Raw genomic sequence first — 22,827 nt, 5'->3', positions numbered from 1 at the left:
ACAGAACTGCCATATTGAATGTTAAAATATCTACTTACTGTCATGCTGACTCTTTTTTGTTAATTCAGAGGTAATGACTTACTGTTGCTATTGTGGCTTCTGGCATAATAATGGCATTTATAAGTCATGTTTGCTGGACGGCATTCCATAGTATCATTCCTCTAAGGCAGGGAATTTGGATTTACAGTTAGATGAGACTGGACTTGACTCTCAGGCCCCTGTTGTAAAACAAATAGACAAATGTTTGTAGAAAAACAAATCATATGCACTGATCCTCATAGCACAATGTCTTGCTTGTAAATATGCTTCTTTGTTGTGCACTATTTGATGTTAACAGCTATGATTGTACAGCGATCTATATGCATCTACAACTTGTATATCCTTTTGGTTATAAGGATTAGCATAGTTGTCCTGTACCTAATAGTTTTTAATGAGTACATCGATATAAAAAGAAAATGAAAAAAATGACGCTTCTGTACATGAATGTGATTTGTACATAGCTGTAATGGTTAGCTCTCTTTTTCACATTGTCTCACTCTCACCATGTTTTATGGTAACACCGTTGAAGCTTTGGCATTCCACCTCGCTTGGTGGATGAAAAACCCATGGGCTCCATTGACCAAACCCTTGCCTCTCAGAGAGCCACCTCACCCCAAGAGTTTCACTCATGTGTTGCCCTAAGACGGGTCATCTTGTGCAGCATTGTTCCTCGTTTAGTCTTTGAAAGTCATCTTGTTAGTGCTTTTGCCACTAACCAATGTTGTGCTAGTTTGTAGAACTCTCCTCTTCCTCGTCTGACTGGTCTATAAAAGGCCATTTCACAGTTGAATCCCAAGCAGCAGTCTTGTTAGTGTTTGGGATGAGAGTGACCGTAGGCTCTGAAGGACCAGTTACTCCAGCCATATGCTAGACCAGCGTTTCCCTATTTTCCTAACTCAACCCCCTTCTATTTGTGCCTCTGTTGATTATTTTAAACTGCACTTCATGTGAGTTAGTCTGATTATCAGGAAACACTGCACTAGCCCAGATTGACCTGCTTTTTTATGGCATGCAGCTAATACGACTACTTCAGTGCTAAAACTGACTGTTTAAAGGATATATTACTTGCAGTTGTTAGAGAAAGGATACTTTAGAGAAAGCTGGAAAGACGATGAGCGACGGAAGCTTGACCCATGTACTAGGTACAATTATTCAGGAGCATCTGATGATAGCTGTATTAGCGACACATTGCCTGTGAAAGGTTGAATGGCTGGCTGGGGTAAAGGTCGGCCGTTGGCCCTCAAGGCCCATGAACTGTCCTCAACTTTTGACAGTTGGAGCAAGAACTGTCGGCTTGGTGGAGGCTTGAGCATTCAGAGAACTTATTCAATACATGGATACCAAGATACAGGTAATGAGGAAAGAAGGAAAACGTATCCTGCATTTACTTAAGTGATTTACACGGTTTTCATGTGAACAGGCATTTTGTTTTAGAAGTATTCTGTGGAGGATACTTTTTCCATGACTTGTTCTCTGCCTCCTCAGCAATGCTCTCCTCTGTCCCTCCTCCTGTACTTGTCCTTTTCCCTCACAGGCTGTTCTTGTCCGGCAACTCAGCCTCTGGACTCCGGGGAAAGTAGACGGTGGCCTTGTGTTCCTCGTAGCGGTCGATGTGCTTGAGGTGAACCACCATATGTAGGGCATAGGCTAAGACCAGGAGAAGGATCAGAGAAGTCACCAAGCCCATGAGGATGGCCGGTGTCAGGAACGTGGCGCAGTCACTGGCTGATGCGAATTTGTCCGACTGCACGTTGAATGCTTGAATCTGAAAGACAAGGTGGAAATGTGAGACAAGGCTGAACTAGCAAGTTCAAGTAGCTATTACTGGGCTTAGCACACACAGGTAGAGAGAACAGAGCAGATGGCTAAGCACACTGAGTACAGACAGACCAACAGATTTCCAAACATACGGTAAACAGACTGATGGCCAAACAGGCACATCACGAAAGGAAATGGCTGGCAACACACACATGCACACTGCTGAGAATCGGGAAGAAAAGAGGAGCAATTGGAGAGAAAACATGGATGTACTATTTACAATTAGACTAATTGCAAGGGTTGTCTGTGGTTTGTGAACACAGAAGGCACGCCCCAGTTCAAAGATGAAAGGAATATATTTTCCTTCCATGTCACTTATAAGATGCTCTGGATCGCCATCATAACATTTCTTACTAAATGTGAGAAGAGAGAATTTATGTCAATTAGGGTGCATTTTTAAAATGATAAACAGATATTGTATGGAACTTAATTAGACAAAAAATATAAAGTAAGTAAAAGTATATATTAGTTCAGCCAATTTTTCAGGTGGCGCATAATGACTTCAACCTAAGTTTTTCTTCTTGTCGTTCACACACACAATGACACCTTGTGTTGTTTAACCTGATTTAAATGCAAAGATATCAGACAAGCTGTGTAATGTTGACCTTGAGTAAGTCTTACTCGACAATTTCTATTTTATGAAATTGAAATAATTGATTATATTTTTCCAAACACATTCCATAACTAAAGTATCGTAATTAGCAACAGTGATAATCACTTCTGTTATCCTATACAATGACCCATATATATAGTAAGGAGTTTGTTGTGATGCTCATTACCACCAGAGGGCACTGCTTCTCAAATTCCATCCATCCATCCATCCATTTTCCACGCTTGTCCCTTTCGGGGTCGCGGTTGGTGCTGGAGCCTATCTCAGCTGCATTCGGGCGGAAGGCGGGGTACACCCTGGACAAGTCGCCACCTCATCACAGGGCCAACACAGATAGACAGACAACATTCACACTCACATTCACACACTAGGGCCAATTTAGTGTTGCCAATCAACCTATCCCCAAGTGGAGGTGGGAGGAAGCCGAAGTACCCGAAGGGAACCCACGCAGTCACGGGGAGAATATGCAAACTCGGGGAGAATATGCAAACTCCACACAGAAAGATCCCGAGCCCGGCATTGTTATGATTATTCAGGAACAGAGCTCACCTACGAAGTCTTCAATGGAGTAAGACAACTGAACTTGAGGTGAGAAGACTTGTTGTGTTTTAAATGTCAAATTGTTAATATTCAACTCCTTTGTATTTTTCTTCTAGCTTTTACACAATAGCTTTAAAACAAAACAAAGTATTACTCTTACAATGTGTGACGGTAAAGCTATGCCTTATTTTAGCTGAATAGTGAAGTGAAGTGTGAAGTGAATTACATTTATATAGCCCTTTTTCTCAAGTGACTCAAAGCGCCTTACATAGTGAAACCCAATATCTAATTTACATTTTTAAACCAGTGTGAGTGGCACTGGGAGCAGGTGGGTAAAGTGTCTTGCCCAAGGACACAATGGCAGTGACTAGGATGGCGGAAGCGGGGATCGAACCTGCAACCCTCAAGTTGCTGGCACGGCCGCTCTACCAACCGAGCTATACCGCCCCAATAAAGTAAAATACAGTTGTTATCCTTGATGCGAGCAACCATTTTCAACAATTATTTGTCACACATTGGCCTACTTCAGGGGTCGGCAACCCGCGGCTCCGGAGCCGCATGCGGCTCTTTGATCACTCTGATGCGGCTCAGCAGCTTACTTGCTGAACCCACCAATTTTCCCGTGAGACTTCCGGATTTCAGTGCCCTCGCTGAAAACTCCCGGAATTAATATTCACCGATTTTCACCCTTACAGCTTTAATAAGGGTGTGCCATGACGCCCTCTACAATCTGTATTAACAACGTGCCAGCCCAAAGCTTGTTATACATTAAACATCTTCTGCTTGCACACGTACATGACAGCAAGGCATACTTGGTCAACAGCCACACAGGTTACACTGACGGTGACCATATAAAACAACTTTAACACTCTTACTAATAATGCGCCACACTTTGAACCAAAACCAAACAAGAATGACAAACACATTTCGGGAGAACATCTGCACCTTAACACAACATAAACACAACAGAACAAACACCCAGAATCCCATTCAGCCCTGACTCTTCCGGGCTACATTATACACCCCTGCTACCACCAAACCCCGCCCCCACCCCAAGCCTGCTCCCTCACACATCAACACCCCCCCCCCCCCCCCCCCCTCTCTCTCTCTGTGCGTCGGTTGAGGTGGGCGGGGTTTGGTAGCGGGGGGGTGTATAATGTAGCCCGGAAGAGTTAGGGCTGCATGGGATTCTGGGTATTTGTCCTGTTGTGTTTATGTTGTGTTACTGTGCAGATGTTCTCCCGAAATGTGTTTGTCATTCTTGTTTGGTGTGGGTTCACAGTGTGGCGCATTATTAGTAAGAGTGTTAAAGTTTTTTTTATACCGCGACCGTCAGTGTAACCTGTGTGGTTGTTGACCAAGTATGCCTTGCTGTCACCTACGTGAGCAAGCGGAAGCCCTATTCAACATGTGGCTGATCAGGCACGCTGATTGTAGTGGGCGCTATATGCTGTACCATCACGGCACGCATGACGCTGACAACCGCTATTCATTTAAAACCCGCGTGCCGCACCAGCTTAAAAATTCCATAAAAAGGTGTGGGCATCGTGTCTGAGACCCCTGGTTAATACATAGTACAAAGCAAAAAAAACAACTTTGTATGCAGTGTTATTTCATTTAAATTTCAAAAATTTTTGCGGCTCCCATTGTTTTCTATAATTTGTGAAACTGGTCAAAATGGCTCTTTGACTGGTAAAGGTTGCCGACCCCTGGCCTACTTAAATATTGTATTCTTACACAGTAAGCTGGTCCAAAGATATATTTCCTGTTCATGTTTCTTGCTCATGTTGTGTTAAAATGTATTAAGATAAGGTTAACAAACATTTTTTACAGTCACGTACCCCTTTAAATATTAGGCCTGAAGCCGTGTAAAAAACAAAAACCATTGTCGGTAAGCACACAATACAACATCTCACGCTAAACCATTTATTACTTGTTTGATGTATTCAATTACTATATCATTGCATAATTGATTTTGGGGGGTAGGACATTAACTTTTTACAGAAGTGTATGTTTTCCTCAATTGTCCCTTCATGAATGTATGCACATACACTCGGGCATGTGCCAGGCCGGCTATATCCGTTGACCTATCCAGTGGCAGTGCGTAAAAATAATTGGTTTGTATGACAAAAATAACAACATAATTTTGTCAGTGTCTCCAGTCAAAAAACTAATGACAAGCTCATAGCTCAGAAAATGCACCAATTACCGGTAGTCACAGCATCAAGTAAGAACAGCCCTCATTTAAATTAAATATTCAAAATTAAAAACTGCTAATGCACAACATAATCATCAGACTTACTTATGTATTTATATAACACACACGTAAGTTCAACAAAAAAAAACTTTGTGTCTATTTCGTTTCTTTCTGCCTGCACGTGATCAATAAACGCTGTGCAGGCACTTTTCAAATGGGGCTTTTAAGCGCACTGCGTAACTATGAGTTTTCAGACACCATGGCTGTTTTACAATTGACGTACCCCACTTTGAGAACCTATGCATTTAAGGTATGCATTTGTCAAACTGTCACTGCAATGAAAATAATTGTGTGAATGCTCCAAAGCATTTAAACATATGGTTTTCTACACCAAAATGCTTCCATTTATTGTTCAACTTCGTCTTCTCCTCCAGATTTTGGCGTGCTCAACCTTCCACATTTTTCAACCGATTCAAACCGTTCCAACTACAAACTGTTCAGCCTATTCGGGAATCTCGGGCTTTCCCTTGACAAATCCCAAAAATTCCCAGATTTCCCAGAATTCCAGGGTTTCCGGGACATTTTTCCCATTCAAAATGAATTGGCCATTTTTCAAACTTCCACCATTTGCACGTTTTTCAACCGATTCAAACCATTCCACTTTCAACATATTCCACTCATTCTGGACATTCAAACTATCAATTCCAAGTTCAAAAAAATTCCAGGAATTCCCGTTTTTGCAAACCCTTTTTTGACACTTTTTTCTGGCAACTACTTCTTCCACATTTTTCATTCCATGCAACCTTTCTACCGTCCAAACATTCCTCTTAATCAGGACAAATTTTCGAACGGGAAAAATTCCCGGTTTTCCCGAAATTCCAGGAATTCCTTAAAACCATTTCTCAATTACAAATGTTACTACTTCAACATTTTTCGACCGATTTAAAAAATTCCAACATCAACCATTTTCAAAATTTATTTTACCGAAATTCCCAAATTTTTAGAACATTTCCATTGAAATCAATGGGACATTCTTCAAAGTTCCACAACCCCCACATTTTTCATCCGATTCAAACGGTTCCAACTTCAAAATATTAGACTGTTTGGGAATTGTGTGCTCTACTTTTCAATAATTCCAACAAAATTCCAGGATTTCAGTTCAACTTCAGCATTGGAGCATTCACACGTAATTCCTTCAGAAATTGCCTCATTTAGTTAATTAAATGCAGTTCTACCTTTTTTAAAAGCTATTATTTTCGCATTAAAATAACATTGTGACAAGCACTCATCCTGTAATGTGTGACCACCAACCATGTGACAGGGTGTCGTTGATAGTTAAGGGATTCACTTTTCAAGCCAACACTTTAAGATTGATTTCCATGTAGGAATGACTATTGAAATATGTTTAGATGATAAGCAATTTTAGTGCAACAACCAACCCTGTTCTCATCTACTGTGTTCATCGTTGTTAATAATGTGTGCATTCCTTTTGGAGTGTGTACCTGGAAATCAGTGAAGGTAATGTGCCAGTTGGCAGACGTGTCAGTGTGTGAGCTGGGCACCAGCAGTGTGTCATATTTGTGCAGACTGCTGACGTGCTGGCAGTGGTAGGACGACGTAGCAGGAGCGTAGACCTCACTGGCGTTGAATGTGGCCTCCTGCGTCCAGTTGTAGTGGATGTGCACGCTGTCGAGGGTGAACCAGTTTTGACCCGCTGCTTCGTAGAAGGTGTTCGACATCTGAAGCCTGGTGGATGATTCACACAAAAAGATCAATAACAACATCTTATTCAATAAACAAAACTCTGTGGAAATAATACCCTCTACCGTCACATGACATTTAGGTGGTTTGGTTGATTCCAATGTTTGTTATCAAACTTGTGAGGCAACTGAGCTTTCATGTGGCATTTGGGGACTTTATCATTCCTCATAATAAATGATATCATTGACTAAAGGCCAGACAGCCACCACACGGAGCTTGGGTTCTGTCCGAGGTTCTTTCCTAAAGGGAAGTTTTTCCTTGCCTCCGTCACCAAGTGCTTGCTCATGAGGGGTTCAATTGGTTGTCTTTAATGCAGTGGTTCTTAACCTGGGTTCGATCGAACCCTAGGGGTTCGGTGAGTCGGCCTCAGGGGTTCGGCGGAGCCTCCGCCGTGGAGGTCAAGACACACCCGACTCATCGTGTAAATAAAAACTTCTCCCTATCGGCGTATTATGGATACTGCAACTGCAGAAGTCACACTGATTTGCAGGTGTGTAATTTGTTGTGAGTTCATGCACTGTGTTGGTTTTGTTCTTTGAACAAGGTGATGTATATACACGGTTCATTTTGTGCACCAGTAAAAAAACATATAACTTTGTCTTGAATTTGAAAAAAAAAAAGTTTATTTTTCACTAAAGAAGGGAATGCGCATATGAAAATGGTGGGGTTCGGTACCTCCAACGAGGTTAAGAACCACTGCTTTAATGTATGTGGAGTGTGGTTATTGACTTGCTCCATGTGTAAAGTCCCTTGAGATAACTTATGTTGGGATATGGCGCTATATACATTGAATACAACTGACTTGACTTGACAAACATACTGTTACACTAATTATTACTCTCTCATTGTAAATTCTCTTTACAGTATTTGCAATAGTGATGAACAGTGAAAGCTATTCTCAGTTGAGGGTCGTGTGTGCCACTTTTACGCTGTAATATTAGCACCTGAAAAAAGTAGCTCAGCGGGTATGCTAGTACAGTTTTGCATTCACATTTTGATCATGTGCACATTTAAATTGTAGATGCATTTGTATGATAAATAATAATGATAAATGGGTTGTACTTGTATAGCGCTTTTCTACCTTCAAGGTACTCAAAGCGCTTTGACACTACTTCCACATTTACCCATTCACACACTGATGGAGGGAGCTGCCATGCAAGGCGCTAACCAGCACCCATCAGGAGCAAGGGTGAAGTGTCTTGCTCAGGACACAACGGACATGACGAGGTTGGTACTAGGTGGGGATTGAACCAGGGACCCTCGGGTCGCGCACGGCCATTCTTCCACTGCGCCACGCCGTATGCATTCATCTCTTATATTTATATTTTTTCTGAATTGTTAAAATGCCGATGGTAAACTAATTCACATGGACTTTATCCATAGCATGCATAGATTTCATTGTGCCAGAATGGTTTTTTTTCGGTACGGTAAATCTTCAAAATAGTGGTCTCATTGTCAAAGCATGGGGATATGGTACCACCTAATGAATGTATATCATATAAAACGAAAGCCAAATTAATTAATACTATTTCAGAATAATTTCCACCAATAGAGTAAATGTTGGTGGAATACGTAAATTTGAATTATTTTGAGAAATCGTGTAAGTGCTACAAGTGATTTGAGTTACGTATCATAAGCGAGTCTTTTGAATGGCTCTTTGACAGAACGGATTACTCAATTTCCGGCTCCCTTGAAAAAGCCAAAATTATCATCTCCAATTTGCAAAGATTATAAACTTACAGTAGTGTACATTATTTAAACCAACAAAACAAAACAATTTAAATAGTTAAACATAACTAATATTGTAGATGGATGTCGCTATTCTTTTTTTAAATGTGTGATTTTTAGAAAGTTTACCCATTTTAAATAGTAATTAATATTTACAACAATTTAAATATTTTTGGGTGCAATTGTGTGTTGTATGTGTGCTTTTTTCCCCTCTTCAAATGTACTTACTTGCTCAGGTTAAAAACCTTTCATTTTGCGGTACACACAATCACAACAAACAAACGAAGTAAGACTAGATAAAGTACCTGATTACTAGACCTCGCAAGTCCTCCACATCACCAAACTTTAATGAAAGCCTGTAGACAAAAGATAGAATGTTACATACTGTACATGTTGTAAACATTTCTCATTGCCTTAAAGAGAGAATTAAACCGAGGTTGCTACCACTAATGTGTGTTTGCAAATATATTTGACCTAGTAGGGACTCACGTGGCCTTTTCCTTGGTGCAAATAGATCCTTTGGTGTCCACTGGTGCGTTGGAATTGAACACTCTCTCAGTTAGATCAATGAAGGTGTGGTTCCTGTAGCGGATTGCCAGCCGCTTTGCCTTGAACAGAATGCACGTCTTCCCATTGTAGGACACACTCAGGGGGCCATAAGGTCCCATCAGCGACTGGAGCAGTTTTCTCTTACTGTGAGACAGTTCTGCATGAGGCCACTTGAAAGGCTGCAGGAATGAAGAATATAACAATTATTCAGCATAATAATGGGTATAGAGACACTTATGCCATCCAGTGTTTGTGGGATGTTTGAAAGTAAATGTACAGGCTGAAGTTTACATTTTATGCAAATGTGATACATGATTTAGAAATGTTGCATTGCACTATTTTGATATTAGCTAGGGATGTCCGATAATGGCTTTTTGCCGATATCCGATATTCCGATATTGTCCAACTCTTTAATTACCGATACCGATATCAACCGATATATATAGTCATGGAATTAACGCATTATTATGCCTAATTTGGACAACCAGGTATGGTGAAGATAAGGCACTTAAAAAAAAAAAAAATAAGATAAATAAATTAAAAACATTTTCTTGAATAAAAATGAAAGTAAAACAATATAAAAACAGTTACATAGAAACTAGTAATTAATGAAAATGAGTAAAATGAACTGTTAAAGGTTAGTACTATTAGTGGACTGGCAGCACGCACAATCATGTGTGCGTACGGACTGTATCCCTGCAGACTGTATTGATATATATTGATATATAATGTAGCAACCAGAATATTAGTAACAGAAAGAAACAACCCTTTTGTGTGAATGAGTGTAAATGGGGGAGGGAGGTTTTTTGGGTTGGTGCACTAATTGTAAGTGTATCTTGTGTTTTTTATGTTGATTTAATAAAAAAAACAAAAAAACAAAAAGAACAACAAAAAAAAAACGATACCAATAACAAAAAAACAGATACCGATCATTTCCGATATTACATTTTAACGCATTTATCGGCCGATATCGGACATCTCTAACTTTAGCCTTTATCAATATGACTTGCAGTTTAAATAGCTCACCTCCCCTTGTTTGTTAGCAAGTATGCTGGCCCAAATCACTGCTTCTCAAATCATGAGGTAAGTAAGTAAGTAAGTAAGTATATTTCATTTATAAAGCGCTTTTCACAGATAGAATCACAAAGCGCTGTACAAAACATAGATAAAGTAAAACAACAATTCAATTTAAAACAACAGGGGCAACATCATAAAAAGGATACAGAGGTGATTGAAAATGATAGTTAAAAGGTGCATTAACTAAAAGCTTTAATAAAAAGAGAAGTTTTTAAATGTTTCTTAAAAGTGTCAACACAGTCAAGATCACGGAGGGACTGGTGCAAACTGTTCCAGGAGCTATAGCCTGGAATGCCAGGTCTCCATGGGTTTTAAAACGAGTTTTCGGGATCTTTAGAAGACTCTGGCCTGAAGACCGGAGGCTGCGCCCTTAGAGTAGGGACATAACAAGTCAGTGAGTGAGTCAACAAGGCAACTGTTGTGTTCCATTTCGTAGGACATCTTTTGCCCAGACTGCCTTTTCAATAAAAGGACCACAACTATGGAACTCTTTGAAAAGTATACCTGCACTTGTTACTTTCATAAAACAAACAAAAGTATGGCTAGTTGAGCAACAATCGTGTTCCCATGTTTAGTTTTTACTCATTTTTACTAATTGGTTTTTATCTAGTCTGCACTTTGTCTGTGTTATTATTATTATTGGCTTTTATCTAGTTTGCACTTTGTCTATATTATTACTATTATCATTATTATTGACTCATTCTATTTTTTATTTTCCTATTTTAATGATGTTGGATCAGTGTTGTTGTTGTTGTTGGGGACAAGTGTTGTAAATTAGCTTTGGCTACAAACACTATGATGGATACATTGGATAACTGTTTCAGATGTCTATGTTTTTGTATCTGTCCCTATTTCAAATAAACCTCTATAATGAACTGAGGGGTCCCACCATGCAACGCACGGTGGGGACTAACATTTTAAACTCAATGCGGAATTTAACTGGAAGCCAATGAAGACTGGATACAAAGGGGGTGATATGGGCTGTTCTGGGTGCACCAGTCAAAAGTCTGGCAGCCGCATTTTGTACAGTCTGAAGTCTCTTTGGCGTCGACTTGTTGAAAAGGGTGAAGAGAGAATTGCAATAGTCAATGCGAGACGAAATGAACGCGTGAATGATCATTTCTAGATCCAATTTTGACAACAAATTTCTCACTTTAGAAATATTTCTGAGATGATAAAAACAGTTTTTGGTCAGTTGACGACGGTGACCTTCCAAAGACATTGACTGATCCAACACAACCCCAAGGTTTCTGAGGCAAGCCAGCCTGGTTGGACGCAGCAGGATGTCAGGAGAACGTGAGAGGCAGGGGAACTTACAGAATTAGCATTTATTCACGCTTGAACGGTACACAAGACTCCAGGTATAGGTAGCAACCAATAACCAACAGGCCGACCAGGAAACAAGGCCACCCTGTCGTATTTTACGCTCTAAGTCTTCAAGAAATGCACGGCACACTTACCCGTGTACAAAATTATCCAAGGAGGTGGACCTTAAACAATGGTTTAGTGTGGCTGACACGATGCTTAGGCTAAATAATTATTTGTTTAAAGAGTTATCTGGCTTAATGTCAGAGGTGGGTAGTAACGCGCTACATTTACTCCGTTACATCTACTTGAGTAACTTTTGGGATAAATTGTACTTCTAAGAGTAGTTTTAATGCAACATACTTTTACTTTTACTTGAGTATATTTATAGAGAAGAAACGCTACTTTTACTCCGCTACTTTTATCTACATTCAGCTCGCTACTCGCTACTAATTTTTATCGATCTGTTAATGCACGCTTTGTTTGTTTTGGTCTGTCATAGTGCCTGCGTTTCAACAAATACAGTCACTAGTGACGTTTCACTCCGTTCCACCAATCAGATGCAGTCACTGGTGACGTTGGACCAATCAAACAGAGCCAGGCGGTCACATGACCTGTTGAAAAACTTATTCGGGTGTTACCATTTAGTGGTCAATTGTACGGAATATATACTGTACTGTGCAATCTACTAATAAAAGTTTCAATCAATCAATCAAAAGTGTGAAGGAAAAAAGACCCTTTTTTATTTCAAACGTACATCCTGTCAAAAGCATAAAGACTGACTGCACAGTTCCTGTCTTCACAATAAAAGTGCCGCTCCATCGCGCCTGCGCTTTCAAAACAAGAGTCTCCGAAAGCCAGCGCAAACAAGCTAGCAAGCTACGGAGTTTGCCGCCAATGTATTTCTTGTAAAGTGTATAAAAACGAATATGGAAGCTGGACAAATAAGGTGCCAAAAACCAACCACTTTCATGTGGTATTAGACAGAAAGGAGGAACTTTTTTTCTCCTCCATTTGAAAACGTGGACGCTATCAGCACTACTGTCTGATTACAATCAATGCAAGTCATCAGAATCAGGTAATACACCAACTTATATTCTTGTCTTCATGAAAGAAAGGAATCTATATGTGTTAAACATGCATGTATATTCATTAAAACACCTTTAACATGTAAACAAAAACGGCAAAATAAATAAATATAAATTATATACTGTATATATATATGTGTGTGTATATATATGTATATGTATGTATATATGTATATACATATATATATATATATATATATATATATATATATATATATATATATATATATATATATATATATGATATGTGTGTGTATGTTACTCATCAGTTACTCAGTACTTGAGTAGTTTTTTGACAACATACTTTTTACTTTGACTCAAGTAAATATTTGGGTGACTACTCCTTACTTTTACTTGAGTAATAAATCTCTAAAGTAACAGTACTCTTACTTGAGTACAATTTCTGGCTACTCTACCCACCTCTGCTTAATGTAGACAGGGCCTTAGGACCACAACCACTGAAGGGGCCACATCATCATGGTAGATCTTTGCCACAAATCCAGCATGGTACATTTTACTGTTCACAGACATCATGATGTCATCAAAGCTAACCTTTATGCAGCCAAACAGCTCCAATATATGGGGACCAGGTGAGGTGATAGAAGAAAGGTAAAAATACGGTACATCTATTTGTGGCAGCATCGGACAAAATTATGTTGAAGTTTAACTTTTCCAACTCATAGCACATAATTGTGGTGCGTTCAAGGAACCTTTAAAAAAGTTATAAAAAGAGGCGTCACTAATTTATAAACATACAAAAAAGGCTTAACACTCATAAGATTCACTCAGCCGAGGATGTCGTTGTGGCTTGTGCAGCCCTTTGAGACATTTGTGATTAAGGGCTATATAAGTAAACTTTGATTGATTGATTGATTGATTTATTGATTGATTGATAATAATAATTACAGTACAGTATAATTATAATCATGATGTACTGATGAAAATCCTACATTAAACATGTCATCTTTACTTTACACTATAAGGTAAAGACAAGCTTGACATATTTATAATCATACTTATTTGAATAATGGCAGGTTGTATGATTGTTAAAACTCACATTCTGGCTACTTTGTTAAATTTATGTGGCAGTATTTTGTAAAAGAAAAATAATATTATGAAAAAATTTAGTTTTTACATGCGTTTTAAAAAGCTGGTTTCAACCTAATGAATCCGATTGTTTTTTAGTGCATGTAAACATACTGAGTGTTTGTGTATGGGGCATTGACATTAGGTTTAGGTTGGAGTCTAATAGTAATAATAAATAAACAAATAATATTGAAGACCAAAATGGGACCACAAACAAAATATTGTTTAGGGCCACACAAAGCCTTGGAGCAGAATGTGTTATCAAGCTTTATATAGCTATTGGGTTTACCGTGAATACAGTAATAGGTAATGGGGATATGCAATATGTTCAAGTAGAATAAGTTATTTATTTGGAGCAAATGTGCGTCAACAACTAGTTTAACATATACAGATTAGAAAGATAAATAATTATCATGTTCTCAAAAGCATTTTATTTCTGGCGGTATGTGAAAAAATATCCGCGCCCTCGGGGGCCATGACAAAAACAATAATTAAATGTATAATTATTTAAATAATTAAAAATATACAAACGCCAAAGAAGGATTAACATCACTTTCTAATTGTGCCTCTTAAAAATGTTGTTTATACTGATGCTGTCAACTGGGGTAGTCTTTGAACGTGCTGATATACAACCTTTTGTCCACGAGAGGGCGACAGTAACTGGAATTCTTCTTGTTGAATACTTTGTTTAATCTCACTGTATTTGCAGTAACTGGTTGACGTTGTCTTAAACTTGATGAATAAATCTATATCAATTGTGTAGTGGTAAACTAGTGAGTATTACAATTCCCAAGTGCGAATGATCACATAGAAGCATTTAAGTCCCATCTTAAAACTCATTTGTATACTCTAGCCTTTAAATAGCCCCCCTGTTAGACCAGTTGATCTGCCGTTTCTTTTCTTTTCTCCTCTGCTCCCCTTTTCCTTGAGGGGGGGGGGGGCACAGGTCCGGTGGCCATGGATGAAGTGCTGGCTGTCCAGAGTCGGGACCCGGGGTGGACCGCTCGCCTGTGCATCGGCTGGGAACATCTCTGCGCTGCTGACCCGTCTCCGCTCGGGATGGTGTCCTGCTGGCCCCACTATGGACTGGACTCTTACTATTATGTTGGATCCACTATGGACTGGACTCTCACAATATTATGTCAGACCCACTCGACATCCATTGCTTTCGGTCTCCCCTAGAGGGGGGGGTTACCCACATATGCGGTCCTCTCCAAGGTTTCTCATAGTCATTCACATCGACGTCCCACTGGGGTGAGTTTTTCCTTGCCCTTATGTGGGCTTTGTACCGAGGATGTCGTTGTGGCTTGTGCAGCCCTTTGAGACACTTGTGATTTAGGGCTATATAAATAAAGATTGATTGATTGATTGATTGATTGATTGATTGACATGACCCAGCAAATTAAATTCTATAAAATGCGACCCCGAGTGGGACAAGCGGTAGAAAATGGATGGATGGATGGATGGGTGATCCTGACAATAAATAAATGTTATTCACCTAATAAATACAGCCACATTCCAATAGTTCATACAGAAGAAAATGTAATTTTGAGTTGTGCCATCCAGCTGTCCTGTAATTTCAAGGTTCCCGTATCGCTCAATTTATGACTTTTTTATTGATGATCTCCCTGGTAAAGAAGGCTTCAAATGAATAAAACCTTATGTTCATCTCTAAAGAAGGCTTGTAGTCTCTAGTAATAATACAAAAATATGATGATTAGATCATAATTATTGCAAAAGGCCTGTTAATTGTTCTTCCATGCTTTCAAAGGGAAACTGCACTTTTTGGGGGAATTTTGCCTATCATTGACAATCATTATGAAAGAGATGACGACAGATGGATTTTTTTTTTGTACATTTGAAATATTAAATAAACGTAAATAAAAATCTGCTTACAGTGGAGCCGATGGGAGCTCAACTCTTCCGCCTATAAAATCCAATATATAACCATTCAAAAACCGCCAACGATACTCCATTTACATTTCTGAATTTGAATATTAACCAAGTATAAGCGATATTGTTATTATAAGCGCTAACACAGACAAACTAATTATAGCGGCGCCGTGATCACTACTGTGTGTGCCTATGTTTACATCATCTAGTGGTCTGCTGCTTCTCTGCTTCCTTGATCCCTATAAGTTTATTCATACTTGCCAACCCTCCCGGATTTTCCGGGAGACTCCCGAAATTCAGCGCCTCTCCCGAAAACCTCCCGGGACAAATTTTCTCCCGAAAATCTCCCGAAATTCAGGCACACAATATAAACAGCGTGCCTGCTCAATCACGTTATAACTGTAGAATGATCGAGGGCCAGTTCTTGGTTTCTTATGTGGGTTTATTGTTAGGCAGTTTCATTAACGTCCTCCCAGCGCTGCAACAACACACAACAACAGCATTTTGTCTACCGTAAAGCAGTTGGTCTGCTGTACACAGCAATGTTGTGACACTCTTAACAGGACAATACTGCCATCTAGTGCATTTGATGAAAGCACTTTTTGCGTGTCACACAATCAGTGAGGGCGTTCAGCATGGTTAGAAAAATAGTGACAGAGAATAGAACAAGGATGGACAATTCAACCCTTAACTCAACAATGAGTAGATGAGTGTTATGTGTATATATATATATATATATATATATATATATATATATATATATATATATATATATATATATATATATATATATATATGAAATACTAAGTCAAGTATTTCATATATATAAATAAAATAAATACTTGAATTTCAGTGTTCATTTATTTACATATATACATACACATAACACTCATATATATATATATATATATATATATATATATATATATATATATATATATATATATATATATATATATATATATATATATAATATGAAATACTAAGTCAAGTATTTCATATATATATATATATATATATATATATATATATATATATATATATATATATATATAATAAAAGAAATACTTGAATTTCAGTGTTCATTTATTTACACATATACATACACATAACACTCATCTACTGGGATGTTCATATATTCCCATTTAGGTGAAGAATGTCTCATAATCCTCATTTAGAATATGGGGTGGGGACCAAGCTTCTTTTCGTTTCGTTCTGGACATTTTTGGGTCCTAAATGGCTGTCAAAGTGTACCAACTTGTTGGAATACCTACTCAGACTTCTTTTGTCCAGGTGAGATGCATGATTTATGATCTGTAATAAACTCATACTTGCCAACCTTGAGACCTCCGATTTCGGGAGGTGGGGGGCGGGGGGCGTGGTTGGGGGCGTGGTTAAGAGGGGAGGAGTATATTTACAGCTAGGATTCACCAAGTCAAGTATTTCATATATATATATATATATATATATATATATATATATATATATATATATATATATGTATGTGTGGGGAAAAAAATCACAAGACTACTTCATCTCTACAGGCCTGTTTCATGAGGGGTTCCCTCAATCTCCTGATGATTGAGGGAACCCCTCATGAAACAGGCCTGTAGAGATGAAGTAGTCTTGTGATTTTTTTCCCACACATACATACATTGCGCTCTACTACGGTATCGAGCACTATTTTTTGGATAACCTTATTAAGACATATATATATATATATATATATATATATATATATATATATATATATATATATATATATATATATATATATATATATATATATATATATATATATTGGCAAGTATGAGTATTGGCAAGTATGAGTTTATTACAGATCATAAATCATGCATCTCACCTGGACAAAAGAAGTCTGAGTAGGTATTCCAACAAGTTGGTACACTTTGACAGCCATTTAGGACCCAAAAATGTCCAGAACGAAACGAAAAGAAGCTTGGTCCCCACCCCATATTCTAAATGAGGATTATGAGACATTCTTCACCTAAATGGAAATATATGAACATCCCATTGGTCAGCATCCTAATGACAGCAGACCTTGTACAGTAAGTGATGTTTTATTATGTTTGCTGGCTCTCATAAAGTCTGCAGTGAGCAGAAATGAATGATGAAGAAATAAAGCAAAAGCAAACGTGATGCGTTTTTTTAATTATTGCGCCGCGGATGCTTAAAATGATCAAAACACATAAATGTTAAATGTTATTATAAATGTGCCTGTTACTACATTACATATATACTTACATCATGTATATAAAACCTCAATGGAGGTGTTTGAATGTTAGTTATTTTTAAGAGCTTTGTATGCAAGTTGCACGGCTCCCATAGGCTCCATTGTAAGCAGACTTTTGATCGCAATTATTTAATATTTAGAATGCAAAAAAAAAAAACACATCCATCGTAATGTCTTTCATAATGATTGTGAACGATAGGCAAAATAAAAAAAAGTGCAATCCCCCTTTAAAGAAACCATCTTTAGTTGTGCTAGTATTCTAGATGGAAAATTATTTTACACTGATTCACAGTAAAGAAGCTTTCCAAGTATAGTGAACATCTTTACAGTGCAGATAAGCACTACATTAACTTGCAGTACGTCCTGTGGTAATTAGATGGTAAATATACAATTACAATTGGTTTCTAACAGACAACACAAAGATACCAACCAAGCTGTAAACTCTTGTAAAATAGTACCGCAATGGAAAAGATTGCAGTCTCATCATTCAAAATCCACCAGTTCATTCAGTACAATTTTAATTTAGATGTTTTATAGCACTTATAATAAGGCTACTCTTTTAGATGTGTAGAAACATTTTGAAATATCTATATTACAATGCCAGTCACAATGATATTATTGATAATTTGGACATTTTAGACCTTTTAAAGGGGAACATTATCACCAGACCTATGTAAGCGTCAATATATACCTTGATGTTGCAGAAAAAAGACCATATATTTTTTTAACCGATTTCCGAACTCTAAATGGGTGAATTTTGGCGAATTAAACGCCTTTCTATTATTCGCTGTCGGAGAAGCAATCCGCCATTTTCTCAAACACATTACAAACACCGAGTCAAATCAGCTATGTTATTTTCCGTTTTTTCGACTGTTTTCCGTACCTTGGAGACATCATGCCTCGTTGGTGTGTTGTCGGAGGGTGTAACAACACGAACAGGGACGGATTCAAGTTGCACCAGTGGCCCAAAGATGCGAAAGTGGCAAGAAATTGGATGTTTGTTCCACACACTTTACCGACGAAAGCTATGCTACGACAGAGATGGCAAGAATGTGTGGATATCCTGCGACACTCAAAGCAGATGCATTTCCAACGATAAAGTCAAAGAAATCTGCCGCCAGACCCCCATTGAATCTGCCGGAGTGTGTGAGCAATTCAGGGACAAAGGACCTCGCTAGCACGGCAAGCAATGGCGGCAGTTTGTTCCCGCAGACGAGCGAGCTAAACCCCCTGGATGTCTTGGCTCACACCGTCCCTTATGCCACTGAAGATGATCAAGAGAAGAATATTGACCCTAGCTTCCCTGGCCTGCTGACATCAACTCCAAAACTGGACAGATCAGCTTTCAGGAAAAGAGAGCGGATAAGGGTATGTCTACAGAATATATTAATTGATGAAAATTGGGCTGTCTGCACTCTCAAAGTGCATGTTGTTGCCAAATGTATTTCATATGCTGTAAACTTAGTTCATAGTTGCTAGTTTCCTTTAATGCCAAACAAACACATACCAATCATTGGTTAGAAGGCGATCGCCAAATTCGTCCTCGCTTTCTCCCGTGTCGCTGGCTGTCGTGTCGTTTTCGTCGGTTTCGCTTGCATACGGTTCAAACCGATATGGCTCAATAGCTTCAGTTTCTTCTTCAATTTCGTTTTCGCTACCTGCCTCCACACTACAACCATCCGTTTCAATACATTGGTAATCTGTTGAATCGCTTAAACCGCTGAAATCCGAGTCTGAATCTGAGCTAATGTCGCTATAGCTTGCTGTTCTATTTGTTTGAGTTGGCATCACTATGTGACATCACAGGAAAATGGACAGGTGTATATAACGATGGTTAAAATCAGGCACTTTGAAGCTTTTTTTAGGGATATTGCGTGATGGGTACAATTTTGAAAAAAACTTTGAAAAATTAAATAAGCCACTGGGAACTGATTTTTAATGGTTTTAACCCTTCTGAAATTGTGATAATGTTCCCCTTTAAACCACAAATTGGGAGTGTTTAGAGCAGGGGTGTCCACCAGTATCTTGGACTTGAACAACGGGATATTTACATAATTCGAATATTTCATTTCATTTTTTTATTTATCTCCTTCATTGATGTGCATCTTTGATCAATAGACAATTAAACCTCAGAAACTAAACACACATTTACACACCAATGCCTGAGAAGGAGCAGGATGAAGAAAAATCTTACATTTTCCACCAATGCATCGAGTAAAAAACAAACTTCTTAAGTGCCAAACAAGGTAACATGCCCCATGAACCATGTAGACATTATAAAAACATGTGAGCACCATACCTTTGTCATAATTACACCCAGTAATTCCACTGAAATGCATGATGGGTAATGTGCAAAACAGTTTGCCCCCACACTTTGCCATGTTTGGTGCACTTTAGCTATTGGATTTTCTGATTGATTGCAAGATGTTAAGTAGGCGTCAGGGAAGTAAGGAAAATAGGAGTCGGACTTTCACATACTCTTATTTAATGTTTTATCATTTGTACTTCATATTGTAGTGCCGTCACGGTCTGATGGGGGGAGTCATAAACACATGTGCGTTGATATGCTGTATACTGTACCCAGATCTGTGGGAACATACTGTACATGCTGCGCTGATTCATCATTCCTCCTCCATCTTTTTAATCTCTTTGCTCTGAGGCTACAGCACATTAGAAGGCATTTGTGCTAATCCAGCATTGTTTCACAAGACGTGTAAAGTCAGTGCCATTTTTTTGTTGGCATGTAAGATAATAGGTGACTATATTGGGGCTTCTGTGTGTACATACAATGACAGCCATGCAAATGCATGACCACCATTGTAAATGCATTGTTTCAAGTGGACCGGAAATTGCGAGGCGTCCTTTAATCCATATGAGACAGCATCGGCGGATGCAACATATGGTCCCACAGACGTGTCACTTTTAGAATGCCACTGTGTTCGTGTGTGTGTGTGCGTGTGTGTGCATGCGTGGGATGCAAAGATGTTTTTCCTCTGGTGAATGTGACACCAGGAATATTGTCACATCCAAGGTCACGCACCGTGGCAGAGTGCTGTGTTTGGCTCGCATGCACCCAAGTGGGTGCACAAGTGTGATGTGCAGATGAAGACACAATGGCGGACAGAGAGAGAGCGAGAAAGAGTGTGAGGCAGAAGAGGTGTACATGCGTACCTGCAGTATTCTCAAGAGTGGGTTTTCATCTTCAGGCGTCAAAGTAACCTCTTCACTTTCTAAGCCGAACTCGCCATCCTGACCTGAAAACACGTGAAAGATTATATCAGCATGCACATTAAGACGATAACAATGCTGCTGATCTATTGCAGCATAATAATAAAAGTCCAAACCATTTCAGAGACAAAAAAACGCATCCTACTGGCACACACACAGATGCACACAAATCCGGCCTAGACCTACGTGATGGAGCTCCTTTCTATTTCAAGATGTTTTGCGTCATCACATTGACTCATCAGCTGTTGTGTTGCAGTTGAGCTATTGTCTGGTATTTACAAACATCCATATTTGGTTGCATCATAAGATCATTTAAATTGGGGCAATGTTTTTCAACAACCTATACATAGTCACACGCTGATGCCAAATTCAGGTTGAATGAATAACACCCACTGCAGTTTGCATTCCAGTGATGTGGGTTAGGAACAAAATGCATTTGTCAGGACCATCTATCCACACGTCAACATTGCCATGGCAGGCTTGATTGAATCAGGTCTTCCATCACGCCACATAGTCACTTACTTGATGTGACTCTTGTCGCGTGGTTGGGGTTTTCTTTGCTGTGGAGAAAGGAGAAGACAATATAACAGATTGTGATCATTCATATAAATACAGTTGATTGTTGCAGCATTCTACCCTGGAGTTTGAGCAGGAATTTACCAAGAAACATCAAAGATATGCATAGCAGAAGCATGTGATATACAGTCGTGGTCAAAAGTTTACATACACTTGTAAAGAACATAATGTCATGGCTGTCTTGAGTATGAAACAAAAATTGAGCTGTTTGGCCACAATACCCAGCAATATGTTTGGAGGAGAAAAGGTGAGGCCTTTAATCCCAGGAACACCAATTCCTACCGTCAAGCATGGTGGTGGTAGTGTATTGCTCTGGGCCTGTTTTGCTGCGAATTGAACTGGTGCTTTACAGAGAGTAAATGAAAAAGGAGAATTACCTCCAAATTCTTCAGGACAACCTAAAATCATCAGCTCAGGAATTGGCTCATGGGCGCAGTTGGGTGTTCCAACAGGACAATGACCCCAAACACACGTCAAAAGTGGTAAAGGAATGGCTAAATCAGGCTAGAATTAAGGTTTTAGAATGGCCTTCCCAAAGTCCTGACTTAAACGTGTGGATAATGCTGAAGAAACAAGTCCATGTCAGAAAAGCAACACATTTAGCTGAACTGCACCAATTTTGTTAAGAGGAGTGGTCAAAAATTCAACCAGAAGCTTGCCAGAAGCTTGTGGATGGATACCAAAAGCGCCTTTTTGCAGTAAAACTTGCCAATTGACAAGTTTTACTCCCCACACCCCAAAATAAATACATACATATATATATATATATATATATATATATATATATATATATATATATATATATATATATATATATATATATGTATATATATATATATATATATATATATATATATATATATATATATATATATATATATATATATATATATATATATATGTATGTGTGGGAAAAAAAATCACAAGACTATTTCATCTCTACAGGCCTGTTTCATGAGGGGGGGTACCCTCAATCATCAGGAGATTTTAGAATATATACACATATATATATATATACACAACCTGGCCCCCGGCCAAATTTTTTAACCCAATGCGGCCCACGAGTCCAAAAGTTTGGGGA

At 38.7% G+C, this 22,827-nt stretch overlaps 1 protein-coding gene across 1 annotated transcript in view; it reads right to left on the bottom strand.

Annotated features, from left to right (window-relative positions):
* Window positions 1-1,394: 1,394 nt before the first annotated feature.
* The window catches only part of atp6ap1lb (ATPase H+ transporting accessory protein 1 like b), a 46,890-nt gene continuing 25,457 nt past the window's right edge, over window positions 1,395-22,827 (bottom strand). Inside the window, exons 2-7 of the mRNA XM_061980095.1 lie at window positions 21,693-21,730; window positions 21,114-21,196; window positions 9,183-9,421; window positions 8,999-9,049; window positions 6,707-6,950; window positions 1,395-1,804 (exon numbers count right to left, since the gene is read on the bottom strand). Of these exons, the coding sequence (XP_061836079.1) occupies window positions 1,568-1,804; window positions 6,707-6,950; window positions 8,999-9,049; window positions 9,183-9,421; window positions 21,114-21,196; window positions 21,693-21,730 (892 nt within the window). The 3' untranslated portion in view covers window positions 1,395-1,567. The remainder of the gene's footprint in view (window positions 1,805-6,706; window positions 6,951-8,998; window positions 9,050-9,182; window positions 9,422-21,113; window positions 21,197-21,692; window positions 21,731-22,827) is intronic.

This window comes from Nerophis lumbriciformis, linkage group LG01 (assembly GCF_033978685.3).
Source record: "Nerophis lumbriciformis linkage group LG01, RoL_Nlum_v2.1, whole genome shotgun sequence".
Taxonomy (NCBI): domain Eukaryota; kingdom Metazoa; phylum Chordata; class Actinopteri; order Syngnathiformes; family Syngnathidae; genus Nerophis; species Nerophis lumbriciformis.
This window is presented reverse-complemented; position numbering and strand designations above follow the sequence as displayed.